Source organism: Prinia subflava, chromosome 2 (assembly GCF_021018805.1).
Source record: "Prinia subflava isolate CZ2003 ecotype Zambia chromosome 2, Cam_Psub_1.2, whole genome shotgun sequence".
Classification (NCBI taxonomy): domain Eukaryota; kingdom Metazoa; phylum Chordata; class Aves; order Passeriformes; family Cisticolidae; genus Prinia; species Prinia subflava.
The window spans coordinates 9341500-9356075 of NC_086248.1; the positions used below are offsets into that span (position 1 = coordinate 9341500).

The 14576-nt window shown below is 43.1% G+C and overlaps 1 protein-coding gene across 2 annotated transcripts in view; it reads left to right on the plus strand.

Annotated features, from left to right (window-relative positions):
* Positions 1-14028, plus strand: part of HS1BP3 (HCLS1 binding protein 3) — a 57216-nt gene extending 43188 nt beyond the window's left edge. For both annotated transcript variants that reach the window (XM_063424360.1, XM_063424368.1), the window contains exons 5-7: positions 2408-2559; positions 3055-3190; positions 12281-14028. In XM_063424360.1, the coding sequence (XP_063280430.1) occupies positions 2408-2559; positions 3055-3190; positions 12281-12509 (517 nt within the window). In that variant the 3' untranslated portion in view covers positions 12510-14028. The remainder of the gene's footprint in view (positions 1-2407; positions 2560-3054; positions 3191-12280) is intronic.
* Positions 14029-14576: the final 548 nt, after the last annotated feature.

Below are 14576 nucleotides of genomic sequence, written 5' to 3' on the forward strand. Positions count from 1 at the left end.
CTCAGGCCAGCTGCAGAACCTCAGACAGTCTCTGAAACTTCTCACACCCCCCTTCTCATCCATTAACCTCTCCTCAGCAGTGCAGTCTGGACTGGCACAGCTAAATACAGAACTGTGGGAATCCTGTTTCCCACTTAGGGACTGACCTCAACAGTGTCCCTGTATGGAAATGCTGGAATTAACTTGGCAGTCCAACAGTGGCTTCCTTAGAAGGGTAGTGAGGGGAAACAACTCGAAGGCATAAAAACAACTTCCTCCTGTTCCTACTGGTACCAGTCAGACCCAGTCTGGCCCCGTGCCCTGTAGCTGCCAGCGGAGTCCTCTGGCCAGAGAGAAAGTGAGCCCATGTCAGTGGGCTGGTTTGGTGGCTGGACTACACAGAAGGTTGTTACCAGGACCTTTCAGTTCCATTATTTCTGATTTACATGCTGTTCTTTATGATGCTCTTTATGATTCTCTTCTCTTTCTTTGGTGTTTCCCACCATGCTAGTATTGTTTACTGCAAATACGAGCTAATAGTAAATTCCTTGCTAACTTCACTGAGGGGGAGACGTGTTGCTTGGCAGTGTATTGGCTCATGTATATAATCACCTGTGCCATGATGGGCTCTTATGCATCAAGAGAGCTGTTGTAACTCTCCAGATGGACAAGGGGGCTTGTCAAAGACTTTTGGCATTCTGTAGGTTGGCAAATCCTCACCCATATTGTCATGCACCTCTGAAAGAGTACTTTGTGAGGTGTGAATTAGGCAAATAAAGATTGCCTCTTCCCTAGTAGATTGGATTTATTTTTGTTTATTAATTTTTTAATCAGTTTGTCAGCTCTGGAAGACTCCATCCTCCTGTTCTTCTGGTTTTGCTGTTGTTTGTTTTACCTTTTCCTTTAATACTTGGGCTCATTTGAGTGACAGATCCCTTACTGCAGTTAATAAAGCAATGAGGTTGAGTTTGTGTAGGTGTCCTGGGTGAAAGCTGCCTGTATATATTATAACTTCAGATTTTGACAGGTTTTGGAGGAAGGGTCTTCTACAAATGCTGCAGTTGGAAGCAGTTCCTTGAAGCTGCACTTTCAAAAATAGCTCAAATTCAGAAGTTACTTGAGACATATCCCTAATGAATATGAATGCAAAAAAGAGAAATTCATTAAAGTTTCTTCTGCTTTAAAATGAAGGATTTTGTCATAAATAGCAGTTGCTGACACCTGCAGATACCTTTAGAGTATCAAATAGGGTATATTTCCAAATAAAACAATATTTAAGTTCTGCATGGGGCTTGCTCTTTGGCTACATTTACCACAAAATGGTGGTAGCGAGGTAATACCATCCGTGAATTCCAGTTTATTGGTAATACAATTGTGAAAATAACTGGAATTAACTGAACTCTGCTTTTGTGTGCAGCTGTAATTGGAAGAGGATTTTACAGGACTCTTTAAAGTAGTTGGAATGTGTGTGTAATCTTTTGACCTTGTTCGTAGTTTTTGATGACTATGGCATGTTAAGTGCTGATAATTGGGTTTGCTCTAGGCTGAAACCTGACCTGCTCTCTGCAGAGAAGATCAGATCTTCCATTGGAAGAGGCACTCAAAGGGGCTGCCTTGGAAATTGCTGGGCCAGGGCTGCTGAGAATAAAGATCCCTGAAATATGGCAATTACTTTGGAAGGACATGCTGTCCTAGGGACTGCTTCTCTTTCAGCCTAGTTGGAATTGGACTTTTCACCCAAAGGATTTTGTCCTCTAAATTTTCTTTTCTGTGCCATCTGGTTTGCCTCATCACTCAAGGTGCCTTATTGTGAAAGCTGCCTTGTAGCTTCAGCTGGTGGAGTGTGAATCCTGGGTATGACAGCAAGAGACAGGTGCTTTTCATTCTGCTCTTGGAAGGGGAGTCAACTCTGTTTAGGCAGATGATGGAAGTATCTAATACCTTTATGAAAGGAGTATGCAGCAATCATAAACAGCAGCAGGAGCTGGCAGGCAAATGGGGCCAAAGGGATCAGTGCAATGATCAACTTGCACTTTGTATTTCAAGCCATCCTTTTCTGTCTCAAACACTGTTTCTGGGACTGATCTTTCTTATTTTAAGCTTTATGTGTGGGAGGAGTAAAACTGCTTTAATGTTTCTGAGCAGTAGTTTGCACAGTACAGCATTGTTAGCTCTGCTTTTCCCATTCCCATTAGGGTCCTTGACAGATACTAAGAATACAAAACATGGGTCCAGCTAGGGAATGCCAGACCAACAGTCCCTCCAGCTCAGTATCCCATTCCTGCCAGCAATTAACAGATGCCTGTGTACCTTTGTCTAAACCTTTCCTAGCCTCCCACCTCCATTTCAGCTTATGAGACTTTCTAGCCATAAATCTTGCTCATTAAATGAAGAGTTGCAGCTAACTTTCTTTTCTCTTACCTTTTAGAACTAAAAAAGCAAAGAAGGCACCTGCTCCTCCAGCCAAGCAAGAGAAGCCCAAATTAACCATTTTTGAAGAGGAGGTGGATCCAAATGAAGGACTCTTTGGCCCAGAAAAAGATTTCTCATCAATTGGTCTCAGAAGAAAGATGAAAGAGAGTAAATCTGTTCTGTATTTGTATATACACAGATTGTTTATCTAAAGCATGTGTATAACTGAGCTTTTCAATTACAGTGATGCATAGTATACAAGATAAAGAATGACTTGGAAATGTTAAGGCAAATCTTCAGTTTAGCAGAATCATCTAAAATCATTCAAAAAGAACAAATGAAACCTGTAGCTCCCACAGCTGTCTTCTGTAAACATTTTGAACTGGGATATTAAGGTCTGTGGGAGCTGGCTGTCCCACAGTCACTCAGACCACACTAACAAGAGTAATGTGACCTACTTTTGAGTGCCAGGAGAAAACAGATTTACCAAGTCCTTAGAGAGCAGAGTATCACTGCACTTTGTGAACTTGGAAGTCTTTGGAAAAAAAAGAATTGTCTACATTATCTGTTTTTTCAACCAAACTAGTCAGATTTACTAGTTAGTGGAGGCATTGTGTTACATAGCATGATTTAAATACAGCAGCTTCTGATTCTCCTTTCTAGATCTGAAGTTATTTGAAGACCCAGACCTCGGTGGGGTGGTGAGATTGGGTGACTCACTGCTGCTGCCAGCTGCCTGTGAGCAAGGCAATTATGTGCTGAGCAAGGATCCTGAGGAAGACACTGAGGAACTGCTGAGGTACTCATCTCAAATCTGTCATGTGGGATGAAGGTGGTCTGAGATGTCATTTAGATCTTGAAAGAGATGAATTTGTGGACAAAGCTTAAATACTCAGAACACAAACTGTGAATCAATACTCATGTTGACAAGTAAAATGTAAGATGTGTGTCATGGAGCTTGGACATCAAACATGTTAGATAGGAAATTAGGAAGACCCTTTAAGAAAGGTGGGGTGCAAGGAATTATTCTGTGACTCCAAAGGAAGGGTCTTGAAGGCTCAAGGTGTGCTATCTTGTTCTTGTTTTCTAACATGACACTTTTGCTTTCTGCAAACAATCCACAGGGAACCCGACCTCCACTGTGAAAAGTGGGGAATAAAGCCCAGAGATAAAGAGCAGTTCAGCTTCAGGGATGTGAAATCAGGGGCTCCTGCCACAGGAGATCACATTTTCATGCTGATGGCTCACAGACTTCCATGCATACTTCCAGGAGGGATCCTGTGCATACCTCTGCAGCCATAAAGGACTCTTTATCACCCTGCATTTAATTTTTAATCCAGTGGGAAGGAGGGCTGAAGCTCAGAGTTGCAGGAGGGTGTAATATATTGCTTCTCCCTTGATAGAGAGCACTGGAACACATCAGCACATAATGCATTTACCCCTGACATCTCTCTCACAGGGCTGGTTCACCCTCACAGATAATCCTCAAGAGATCAAGCAGGGAACAGCCAATGCTTGGAGAGACACAGGGAATCTGTGCTGCAGTAATGAGTCAAATTCATTCCTTCTGGGTCTCAAGCTGGCATCTGAATGATGAGGCCAGCCTTCTTCCAGTGCTAATTTGTGTCAACCAGCTCCTGTTAGGATGTATGATTTCCACAGCCGGTACTAAACCCAGGAGAGGGACCCTGTGTGTGGTTTCAAACCTCTCCTGAATCAGGTAATTTTGCAGCTGTTGCTTTCTACACATGGAAACGTGCTGGCTCTCTTATCAGTAATACCTGGGTTATTTTAAATAAAGATTAAATTGGGCTGGATGCCATCTTGCATTATACCCTGACAGCCCACCTGATGTTTATAGAAGCTTTTTGTGCAGGACATGACCTGATTTCATGCTCAGGTGTACTGGGAGCAAACACACGTGTGCTTGCAATATTTTCTAGTCTGCTAGTGATCTCAGCATACAGTGCTTCATCCAGGCTGTTCATATGACTAGAGGAGAAGGGCTTGTTCCAGTGCAGTCCTTGCATTTTTATCCACTAGAGAGAACTTCTCCATCTGTCATATTAATGTCTTTTGGGTTATATATGTTTAGAGAAAGGTCTTTGAGGTCTGCTCTGAGACCAGTAGAACATGCTTTCAGACCAGTTTGGGATCATCAACAACAGCAGCACAGCCAGGTGGTTATGGGAACCCATGGAAAAAGATTTCATTTCTTCTAAATTCCAGTAGTTTTCCTTAATTCCTGATTTTTCTCAATGTTTGCAATAGTTGATAAGTCATCAAGATCCAACTGGAAATTAATACATGTAATGAAGCAGCAAATCATGCCACTGGTCCAGTGGGAAAGTTGCTGTGGGAATCCAGAGGCAACTCCTGGCTGTGAAAGAGGTATAGACAGATAGGTCAGGATCTGTTGATCTGTTCAGGTGCCTAACACCCTCTGAAATTCCCCTGGTAAACCCAGTTCATGGTGTTACCTGCACGTCCTAGAGGGCTGATGAACTCAATGCAAGGCATTGGGAGTAAAGGAGAAGCTGCTGTCCAAGAGGGGAGGAGGAGTGGCAGTGCTCTTTTAACCTAATGCAGCACTTCACCTCCCCTCTATGCAAATTCACTGCAGTCACCTGAGATCCCATATCTGAACTTTCTCCAGTGGTAGGGCACTTTATTTTCTGTTCAGCTGGAAGCCTTAGCAGAACAGTCAGGTCTCATAAATGTAGAGGCAGCACTGGAATCCTCTCCCACCTTCCCTTCCCACCAAACCGGTGTTGAATGTTCCTGCAGGGCAATACCACAGTCTCTTTTCCAGGCAGTGACCCTTTGTGGTGAGAAAATGTTCAACATAAGCTGAACTCTGCGATCTCCCTGGCATGAGAGCTTGAGCTTATTTTGAGGCCTAAGAATAAGTCTGGCCTTTGCCCTGTATGTTTTGACAATTACTCAGCTTTCCCAGAAGGACTGAGGAAATCTCTCCCCAGTTCTCAGATCAGAGTAGGAGCTGTGACAGACAACCCATCCCTTTAGCAGGCTAGAACTGGATATGCTACTAGAAATGGAAATGGAAACATCTTGGTCTCTTGGACACAGTTACACCAAAAGTTTACCTGGACACATTTTATTAAGATCTAGGACTGTCCTGAGCTCTGATGCACCAGCAGGTCTGTGATAAGTCCAGGAACCTGGATGTGTTCACTGCACTCCAGTGGAGTAGCTGAATAATGCAGATGTGGGAGATCTCCACTGGTGTAGTGAACGTTCACATGTACCTCAGGGTCTGCTCACATGTGTGTGGTAGATCTGAGAAGTGTCTGACTCACTATGAATCATGGGCAGAGTTAGAAGAGAGCTGCCTAAGGCAGAGGAGGGCAGAATCTTCTTCCAAAGGAGGATGGGAAGAAGATAATGTTCAGAGCAGAGCACAAGAGCTACCAAATCCTTTGTGATCTTTTTGGTGAGTGGTTGTGGCAGCAGTAGCACCGCAGCAGTGTCAGCACAGCAGTGAATCCTCAGCAGTGGCTGTAAGTCATGAGACAGAGGCTGTTAAGGAGACAAATGAGTCTGCAAAATGTGCGTGGGCTGTGCTTGTCACAACATGAGGGAGAAGAGAATCTGATAAACGTTCTCATTGCAAACTGAAGACTATGCTCTCTGTGGATACTTGCTCATATGAAATGAGAATTACTGTTTTAAATAGAATCACCAACTTTACATTAACAAGTGCTGAGCGCTGAGAAGAACCAATTGCATTGTAAGTGGAATGGGAGATTTCATGGGCTCTATCCCATGGGACTCTGCAAAGCAGATTTCTGAAGAGGCCAAAGTCTGCTCTGCTGAAATCCAGGGTACTGGGTTTGCTGAGCACCCACTTCACTGCCACGAGAGACTCAAACTCCTCCATTCCATGGTCACTGCAGCCCAGCTGCCCTTGAGCTTCACATTCCCCACCAGCTCATCCTCGTTGGTGAGAACGAGGTCCAGCACAGCATCTCTCCCTGTTGGCTCCTTTGTTACTTGGAGAAGTAAATTGGCCTCAATGCATTCAAGGAACCCCCTGGATTGCTTAAGCCCTGCTGGCTGTCATTCCAACAGATGTTGGGGTGGTTGAAGTCCTCTGTGAGGACCAAGGTTTGTGAATGTGAAGCTGCTCCTGTGTGTAGAGTACCTTATCCACTCACTCTTCCTGCTCAGGGGGCCTGTAGCAGACCCCCACTATCATGTCACCTGTCCCTGCCTTCCCTTTAATCCTGACCCCTGAGTTCTAGGCTGGCTCCTCGTCTGAGGCTCATGGCTGAGCTCTGTGCCCTCCAGCTGGTGATTGGCATTGACAGTCCCTCCTCACATGCCCTGCCTGTCTCCTTCCTGAAGAGCTGTATCCTTCCATTCCAGCACCCCAGTCCCAGGACCTGTCCCACCGTGTCTCCATGATGCAGTGAGACCATAGCCCTGCAGGCATACACTCTTCTGCCTCATGAATCTCATTCATGCCTGCCTGGTGTGATGGATCAGGTTTTTTGTGGAAATCAAATGCTGGAATTGATCCTGTGAATGTTGCAGCAGCTCTGTGTGCCCACAGAATTACATAAATTATCACACATCCTAGCCTGAAATAATTATCACAGCTGTCTGAGCAGCCTTTTAGAAGAGATTTAATTAGGTTCACCTTTGATAATGAGTAGGGAGCTGAGATGGAAGGAAGCAGCTGTTAGCACAACATTTGTCTTTTTCCAGTGCTGAAAAAAAGTGTCACTGGCAGGGTCCCAGTTCTGCTGCCCTGTGACTGCAGATCTGGTGTGTTCCTTCTTAGGGTAACACTGATAAACCTTTCCAGGAGCATTATGCTTTTTAAGGCTGTGGCTATTTGTGAAACTGCACTCCAGACACCATTCAGTCCATAGAGCTTCTTGAGCAGGTTTGTCAGCTTCAGGTCTGCCAAGGAAAAAGTTTGTGTGTCCTTCTTCCAGCAGGCATTAGCTGATGCTTAATTCAGAGAGTAACACATCTTCAACCTATCCAGGAGTTGTGTGGAGCAGCATTTCCAGCACCAATGCTCACTGTCCTGAGTATGAGAACAAGACTATAGTTGGAAAAAAGCTTTGAGAAACTCCAGAGAGTTTAGATGTAGATCCTTTGGGGAGAGAGTTATTTGGGCAATGTACAGGTAGAAGAGAAGGTTGCAATAACTGAGTCAGGAATTTCCTGACCACTCCAGGACAGTTTCTCTTGCTTGCTATGGCAGAACTATGGGAAAAGGTCCTTGATTTGGCTGCAGTAGGTTACAGAAAAACAAATTCTTTTGTGATGGTTTTCAAGAATTTATTTATTTCATTCCTGTGATGTATCAGGATGCTACTTACAAGCATTAGAAAAGCTATAAAGTAAACTTGCCAAGGAGACAAAAGTTCCAGTTTTCAGAAACATTAATCCTTGCCCCACGCCTAGGAACATGTACAGGTTGTGTAGAATAATGTACAGAGGTGGAGTCCTAGTGTAGCAAGAAATGCTTTTGCTGGGCTTGAGACCCACCAGATTTCAACCATCTCGCCCCAAGTTGTTTGCATTTTTGACAGACATCATCAGCTCAAGGGGCAAAGCTGCCTGCTCTCCCCTGCCCCAGCTGTGCCTTTGGCTGGTGATTTGGGAACTTCCTGGAGAGGCAGGAGAGAGGTTTGAACTTTTTCAGACTGGAAAAACTGACTTTTCTCATTTCCTAGATGAGTGATGTAACCAGCAGGCTGATTTCCTCAGAGGGCTTCTTGTGGGACTTACCTGCACTAATGAGCCTGTTCCCAGGCACTTGGCCAGGCGGCACCACTGGGCTGCACCCATGCTGCACCCATGCTGCTGGACTCTGCTGCTGCAGAACAAGGGACTGTGTGCAGCTGCCTCCAGGGAATGGTCCCTGTCCCATGCCAGCTTCGAGTTGTGCTGGAGAGATTTTTAGAGGAGAGCTAATCTCTGCCAGACCAAAGCCATGCCAGTGGTTCTTGTACCATGTAAACAATACAGACTGTCACATTCCAGTGTCCAGACATATTTCTTGGCCCTGGTTAAAATACTACTGTGAATTTACCTGTAATGGATTGCAGGGGAAAGCTGAAGCAGGGGGAGAGAGACCTCCTTCATGGCCCCCAGTGCTTGGCATTCCTGGGGTTAACTCTAGCCTGTATCTTTCCCTTGCTGGACATCACACTGTCTCTCTTGACCACAGCAGATGTGTAACAGCAACTTTGAAGTCTTGTACCTATTTTTGGGCACAAGTCTTTTCCCAAGTTGTAGATGTGATGTTACAGCACTCCCCAGGGCTTCACTAAGGTATCTCTCATACTTGGAATTAACACCAGACAAAATGAAGATAATAAAATAGCAAAAGATGAAAGTCTGTTCTGCAAGAACTGCAGTTAGTTTCACAACTGAGCTTCAAGCATGAGCCTTTTGGATACTTAAGCAAATTATGGGAGTCCTTTTCTCTTGCTTTCATTACAGATTCTCCTCATTAAAACATTTCCTGCAAGCAGAGGTCACTGTCCCCATCATGCTGTACATGTAGACAGTCATTCCTGTTCCAAAAGATCTGGTCCAGAGAGAAGGGACAAAGACCAGAGAAATGGCATTTAAAATGTTGATGTTCTTGTGGCAGCTGCATCTGTCTCCGAGTCAGAATTAGTTTACAGTCTGGAAGTCCACATGCCAGCAGTCATGAAGGGCTTTGTGACATGAGCCTTTTTCAGTAAGGGCTTTGATTGCTTTCTGTGTCAGAGAGAATTTCCACCAATAGAGTCTGTGAATCAGCACAACAATATGGCAGGAATTTTAAACATTGTGGAGCTGCTCTTCTTTTACAAAAAAAGAAAGAGACTAATTAAAGAATGATTAATTACATGGATTCTGTGCCTGATAGTCTGTAAAAAGATGGGGTGGGAAGGTTCTTCCTTTAATCTTGTTTCAGAATAGTTGCTTGATTTTTTTTTCTTCCTTCTCCTGGCCTGGAGTTAAATATGGTGGTAGTTATGCACTGTAACAATTCATTTGCTTTCAAGAAATAGAAGTCCTTGTTTCTATCTCTGCCTGAGGCATTTTGCATTTTACCTCTTTAGTTTTGCAAAGACAGTTGGGTCTCACATGATCAAACAGCAGTGGATCAAACAGCTTGCCTAACACTGCAGCTGAAAAGCAGGTTTTGAGACAAAGACCACATATTATCTGCTGTGTTCTCTCTCAGAGGCTTCTGTCTAGCCAAGGTCTTGAAAAGATCCAGGACAGAAAAAGGAAATTACATCATCACTTCCAGACTTTCTTCTGCAGAATCTCTGGCTTAAAAACAACAACAAATCCCCACCCCCTAAAGACCCCCACAGCCTACTGGACTGGATCTTTTGGGGATGTTTTTTTGGTTGTGCTGAGTGGTTTTGTTGCCGTGATTAGCATAGAAACTGGAGCAGAGAATTCAGGAAGCTGTACTGTCATACCAGGTTAGTGAGCTGGATTTACTGCTGTCCTTTCTGGATAGTGCACCTAGTTCAAAATCCTGCTCCCTTCATATGGTCTCCATGTATTTTGTGTATTGTTCCTCTGCTTATTATGTATTCTGTTACTTAAGACCAAAGCGTGGCATGGACACTGATTCATTAACTATTTGTTTATGCCAAGAAGGGAGGCTTCAGAAATACCAGCCCTAACAAGTTTTGTTTATTACCCAGCAAAGAGAACAAGAACATGTCTTGGCAATGTGATCACAGGTGTGATACCTCTTGGATATCAGAGTTTGCAACAAACGAAAGGCTTGGGCTTAAATGAAATTAATTTCTTTGTAGATGAGGAATTCAGAAATACATTGAGTTTGTTTTGTAAGTTAAGTAGGATATGTGACCCAGTAAGAATAATGGAAAATAAAAGACATCAGAAATCTTATCTAAATAAGAGAATATAATCTCCAGATTTACTTAGAGGATAAAAGTTAAGACTCTGCCTGTTGGCATACCACAGGTAGAGTTCAAGGTGCAGAACTCTGAGGCAGTGAATGGCTCTGTCCATCAGTTGGTTCAGGAGTTCCCTAGTTTTAGATATCAATGTTCATGTCATTATTTTACAAGAGCAGCCTTGGTTAAAAAGTGACAGAGTCACTTGGGAGTCACAAGAAGATCTGTCTGACTTCAGGAATGATTTTATCTTAAAGAGTTCGGAATGTCTCTACACCAGAAAATTTAGGCTAATCCTTACTGACTTCATGGCTGGTTCATGGTGGGTGTAGTTTGTCTCAGGCTGGGCAGTACCATTGTGAGTTCCTCACAGGTTTTAATGAGGGTGAACACAAAAACCCCTTGAAATCATGCAGTTTTTCTTAGTAATAGTGGGATCCTCAGCTTGAGGGGGCTGTAGCTCTTGAAATACCTATGGCTTTAACATTCAAACAATATTCACTGGGGATGGAGGAATGTCTCAGAGATGCTGGTTCTTTCATCATGTTCCTAGTCGTCCTGGACAGTTGCCTCATCAGTTGCTTCCCAAATTATGGAAGAGCTCAGCTTAACTTTTAACTGTCTGCAGAAAGCCCCACGAGTTGTACTGTCGTGGTAGAGACATTTACAGTACCTCTCCTTAGGCAACTGATGAACAAAGAGAGAAATGGAGGAATCACTGTCACATCTAGGAAACAGAAATTATCCCAGGGGTTTCACAGGGGTCTGGGTAGCCCCCCAAGATGCCACATTTCCTGCCAGTGAGGAAGTTATAAACTGGATATTAGGAAAAGGTTTTTCACCCAGAGGGTGGCTGGGCACTGGAACAGCTCCCCAGGGCAGTGGTCACAGCACCAGTCCGAGAGAGCTCAAGAAGCGTTTGCCAACGCTCTCAGGCACTTGGTGTGACTCTTGGGGTGTCCTGTGCAGGGCCAGGAGTTGAACTTCATGATCCTGATGGGTCCTTTCCAGTTCAGGATATTCAATGATCCCATGATTCTAACTACAAAAGGCAGAGGAGAGGAAAAACCAAAAAATACATGACATGAAATGATTTATTCATGCTCTGGGGACTGCCTACTACAGGTAATGGAGAAGAAGCTAAAAAGGTGTCTTCCTTAGACTCCAGTACCATATGCTGTTCCAGTGAGTGGAGCTGCTGGAGAGCATCCTTCTTTTTCTTTACTCCATATTTTGACTTTCCAAAGGCACACAGTTATTGGAGTCACAAGATAATCTGTGATAAGGGCTCTCTTAAAATCCCTTAACAGCTCATGTGAGAACAGAGTTGGGCACGCACAGCCTGCTGCATATCTGATAAGGTCAAACAGTGCATGTAGAAAATACCCTGAACTGTTTGAGGTGTTCTGGGTTATTTCAGTAGGAATCAGAAGCAAATTATCATCAGAAAGAGTTGTTGCATATGGTCAGAGATTAAAAAACTTCTTCAGTGTCGTGGAACCAAATATGAACGCAGAATTTTTAAATCCATTAGTGTTTACAGTTTCTCATGATTGAGCGTGGGGATGCTCAATCTCAGTTTTGGGTGATGGGGATGAAGCAGAAACAGAGTTAAATGTGGATAATTTTACTTTCCCATGAAAATTTATGGGGAAGCAAAGCATCCTGTCACAAATCAAAAACATTTGTTTCCCAAACTAAAATAAAGTTTGGTGGTTTTAGTAATCACAACTTGCCTTTAATTTAGACATTTGAAAACATGCTGTAAAATTAACTTGTATAAGTTAACTTGTGAGAACTGAAAGGCCACATTATAAAAAAGATGGTTCTTATGGAAATTTTTATGGAGAGAGAAATTTATCAGAATAAATCCTTTCCTGCAGAAAGTTTTGAAACATTGCATTCGCTTACAAAACAAAAAGCAATTCAGAAATTCTCAGGATGTTACTGATGTTTTCTTTTCATTTCAGACTTGAAGAGGATTTTGAGAAACTCTTGAAGGTTACTGCCAAACCAAAACCTAAGGTCCCACCAAAACCACCTCTGCCTCAGAAGCCAGCAGCTTCCCCCAGGAGCACTAATTCACCTTCACTGGCAAAGCAAAAGGAAGACAGGATTCAGACAATGAATGAAGTGGACATTCTCCAGTATATCCAGGAAAATGAATCTATCAACAACGAGGATACCAGTCTTTTTTGAACATAAGTATTTTTATAACATGATGATGCCTTCTTGGCCCCATCTCCCAGTGAGCTCAAGTGACAAGAATGGACCGAATGTTTCTGCTGTCACAGTGCTCATTTGTGTACCAGGATAAAGAGAGCAGCAAGTTTGAGTAGCAGAACCTCCCTGTGAGGTTTTCAAAACAGTGCAGCTGTGATCTAATGTTGCCTTGGATTTTCAGGTTTTTACAGGAAATGTGGATGAGGATGTAAGCACTACAGATTATCTACTGCTATTTTAGTATCAACATCGTAGAGTTTTGGCCAGTTATTGAAAATGGTGAGGATGTTGTACACATGGCAACTGTGAATAATGTCCAACAAATGGTCTGAGGCATGATAGGATGCTGTTCCTGTCATTTTTAGATAGTGTTTTTCAGCTCAGTGGAAAGGCCATTTGCCTCTTACCCAATGCATTTTTGTAGCAGCCTTTTCCTCCCTGACTAGTATACCGGTAATTTTTAACAGGAACTGCTAAATACAGTGAACAGTTCCTCTGTCTTTCCATGGAACACTGAAATCCCAGCTAAGCCTGACAATCTGCTGCCTTAATTGCTGCACAAATGCCAGTTTGGAAGAGAACTTTAGGCCTGCAAAGGCCACGCTGTGCATCTCTGATTCCTGGGAAGGATAGCAGATGACTGAGGGTGGCTAAGAACACTCTCCAGACGTAGGTGGAGGTTGCAGTGCTTAGGAGGTTTAGATGCTGTAGGACTCCTGTGAACTCCACATTCACAAGGGGTAATTTTTTCCAGCCAAGTCTTCCTGGGCTTCCACTGTAGTTAGTGGAGAGAGAGAGAGAGATTTCTCCAGGAGGTCATTCATTGTAGGTGAATTAATGGAAGAAGTCTGAATTGCTCTCTGGAGTCACTCTTTCTCTCCTGTTCCTTCACTTCTCCCAGAAATTTTAAGAAGCAGCCATGGTGATCAATTCCACCAAGCTAAATTGAGTTTGTGTGATAAGATGGTGATCTGTTCTTTACCATGCAATGGTTAAAACAAGGGAAGACAAACATGGCATTATCCAGAGGAAAAAAAAAAGGAAGAAAATATACTGAAGAAATTTTAATATGCAGAAAAAAAAACATTGTAGAAAAGTATCCAAGACTTTCCCTCTTCTTGCCAAACTCAGGCACTCTGGTTGAAGATACCAAATTTACACCTAATGTGGGTTGATACCTGCTGTCATGCAGAGATTCCTGAACTCATTCCATTGTGGCCTAACTAGAGATGAAGACAAAGCTCCCCAGAGGGAAAATTTTAATATATTTAAGCCATATCATCATTCCAACATTTGCCTTTCTAATATAGAACAAAATAAATAGAAAGCATTATATATTTTTCATAATGAAATTATTTCTATTATCATGTCCTTTTTAATCCAGTGGGAAATATTATAAAGGTTTTTTACTTTGATGGGACAGATAAAATATAACCATTGGTTCTCCTCTGTGTGTGGTATGTTTTACTATAATAAAACATTTTGCTAACCTGCAGGTTACTGTTGTTGCTGTTGTTCTCTAGGTTGTACAGTAACAGCAAAGAATCGATTCCATTTAGCTGAGGAGGAGTGCTGTGTGGTGTTAAAGTGTAAATAACCATGAAACCAAAAATGTAGCTGTGCTCATATTTCCTTTGAAAGCAGCTAAAGGCAGATCCAAAGGTACTACCTGGTCCTGTTTGTCCCCTCAGTGTCCTGGTGCAATTAGGAATAAAATGGTGAATAAAAGCAGTGAGGAGAAAATAAATGCCTTGCCCAAGAACAGGCAGGGAATAGCAGGCAGGAAAAATTAATTTGGAGCAGCCTTCCTGTTGCACTCCCTGCTGTCATGAACAACCACTCTATTTAACTGAGGGCTCAGGGAGCAGCATCTCCACTTTACTCAGCACTGTTTGGGAACACTGCTTGCATTTCTGTATTTTTGGACCACAACTCGTCACATAGCCTGAACACTGCTAAAACTTCCAAACTGCAGGCCATGGATTTAGTGATCAGTAGAGTGAGTGCAGTTCTTCACCCTCCTTGAATGGCCAAGGAATATTT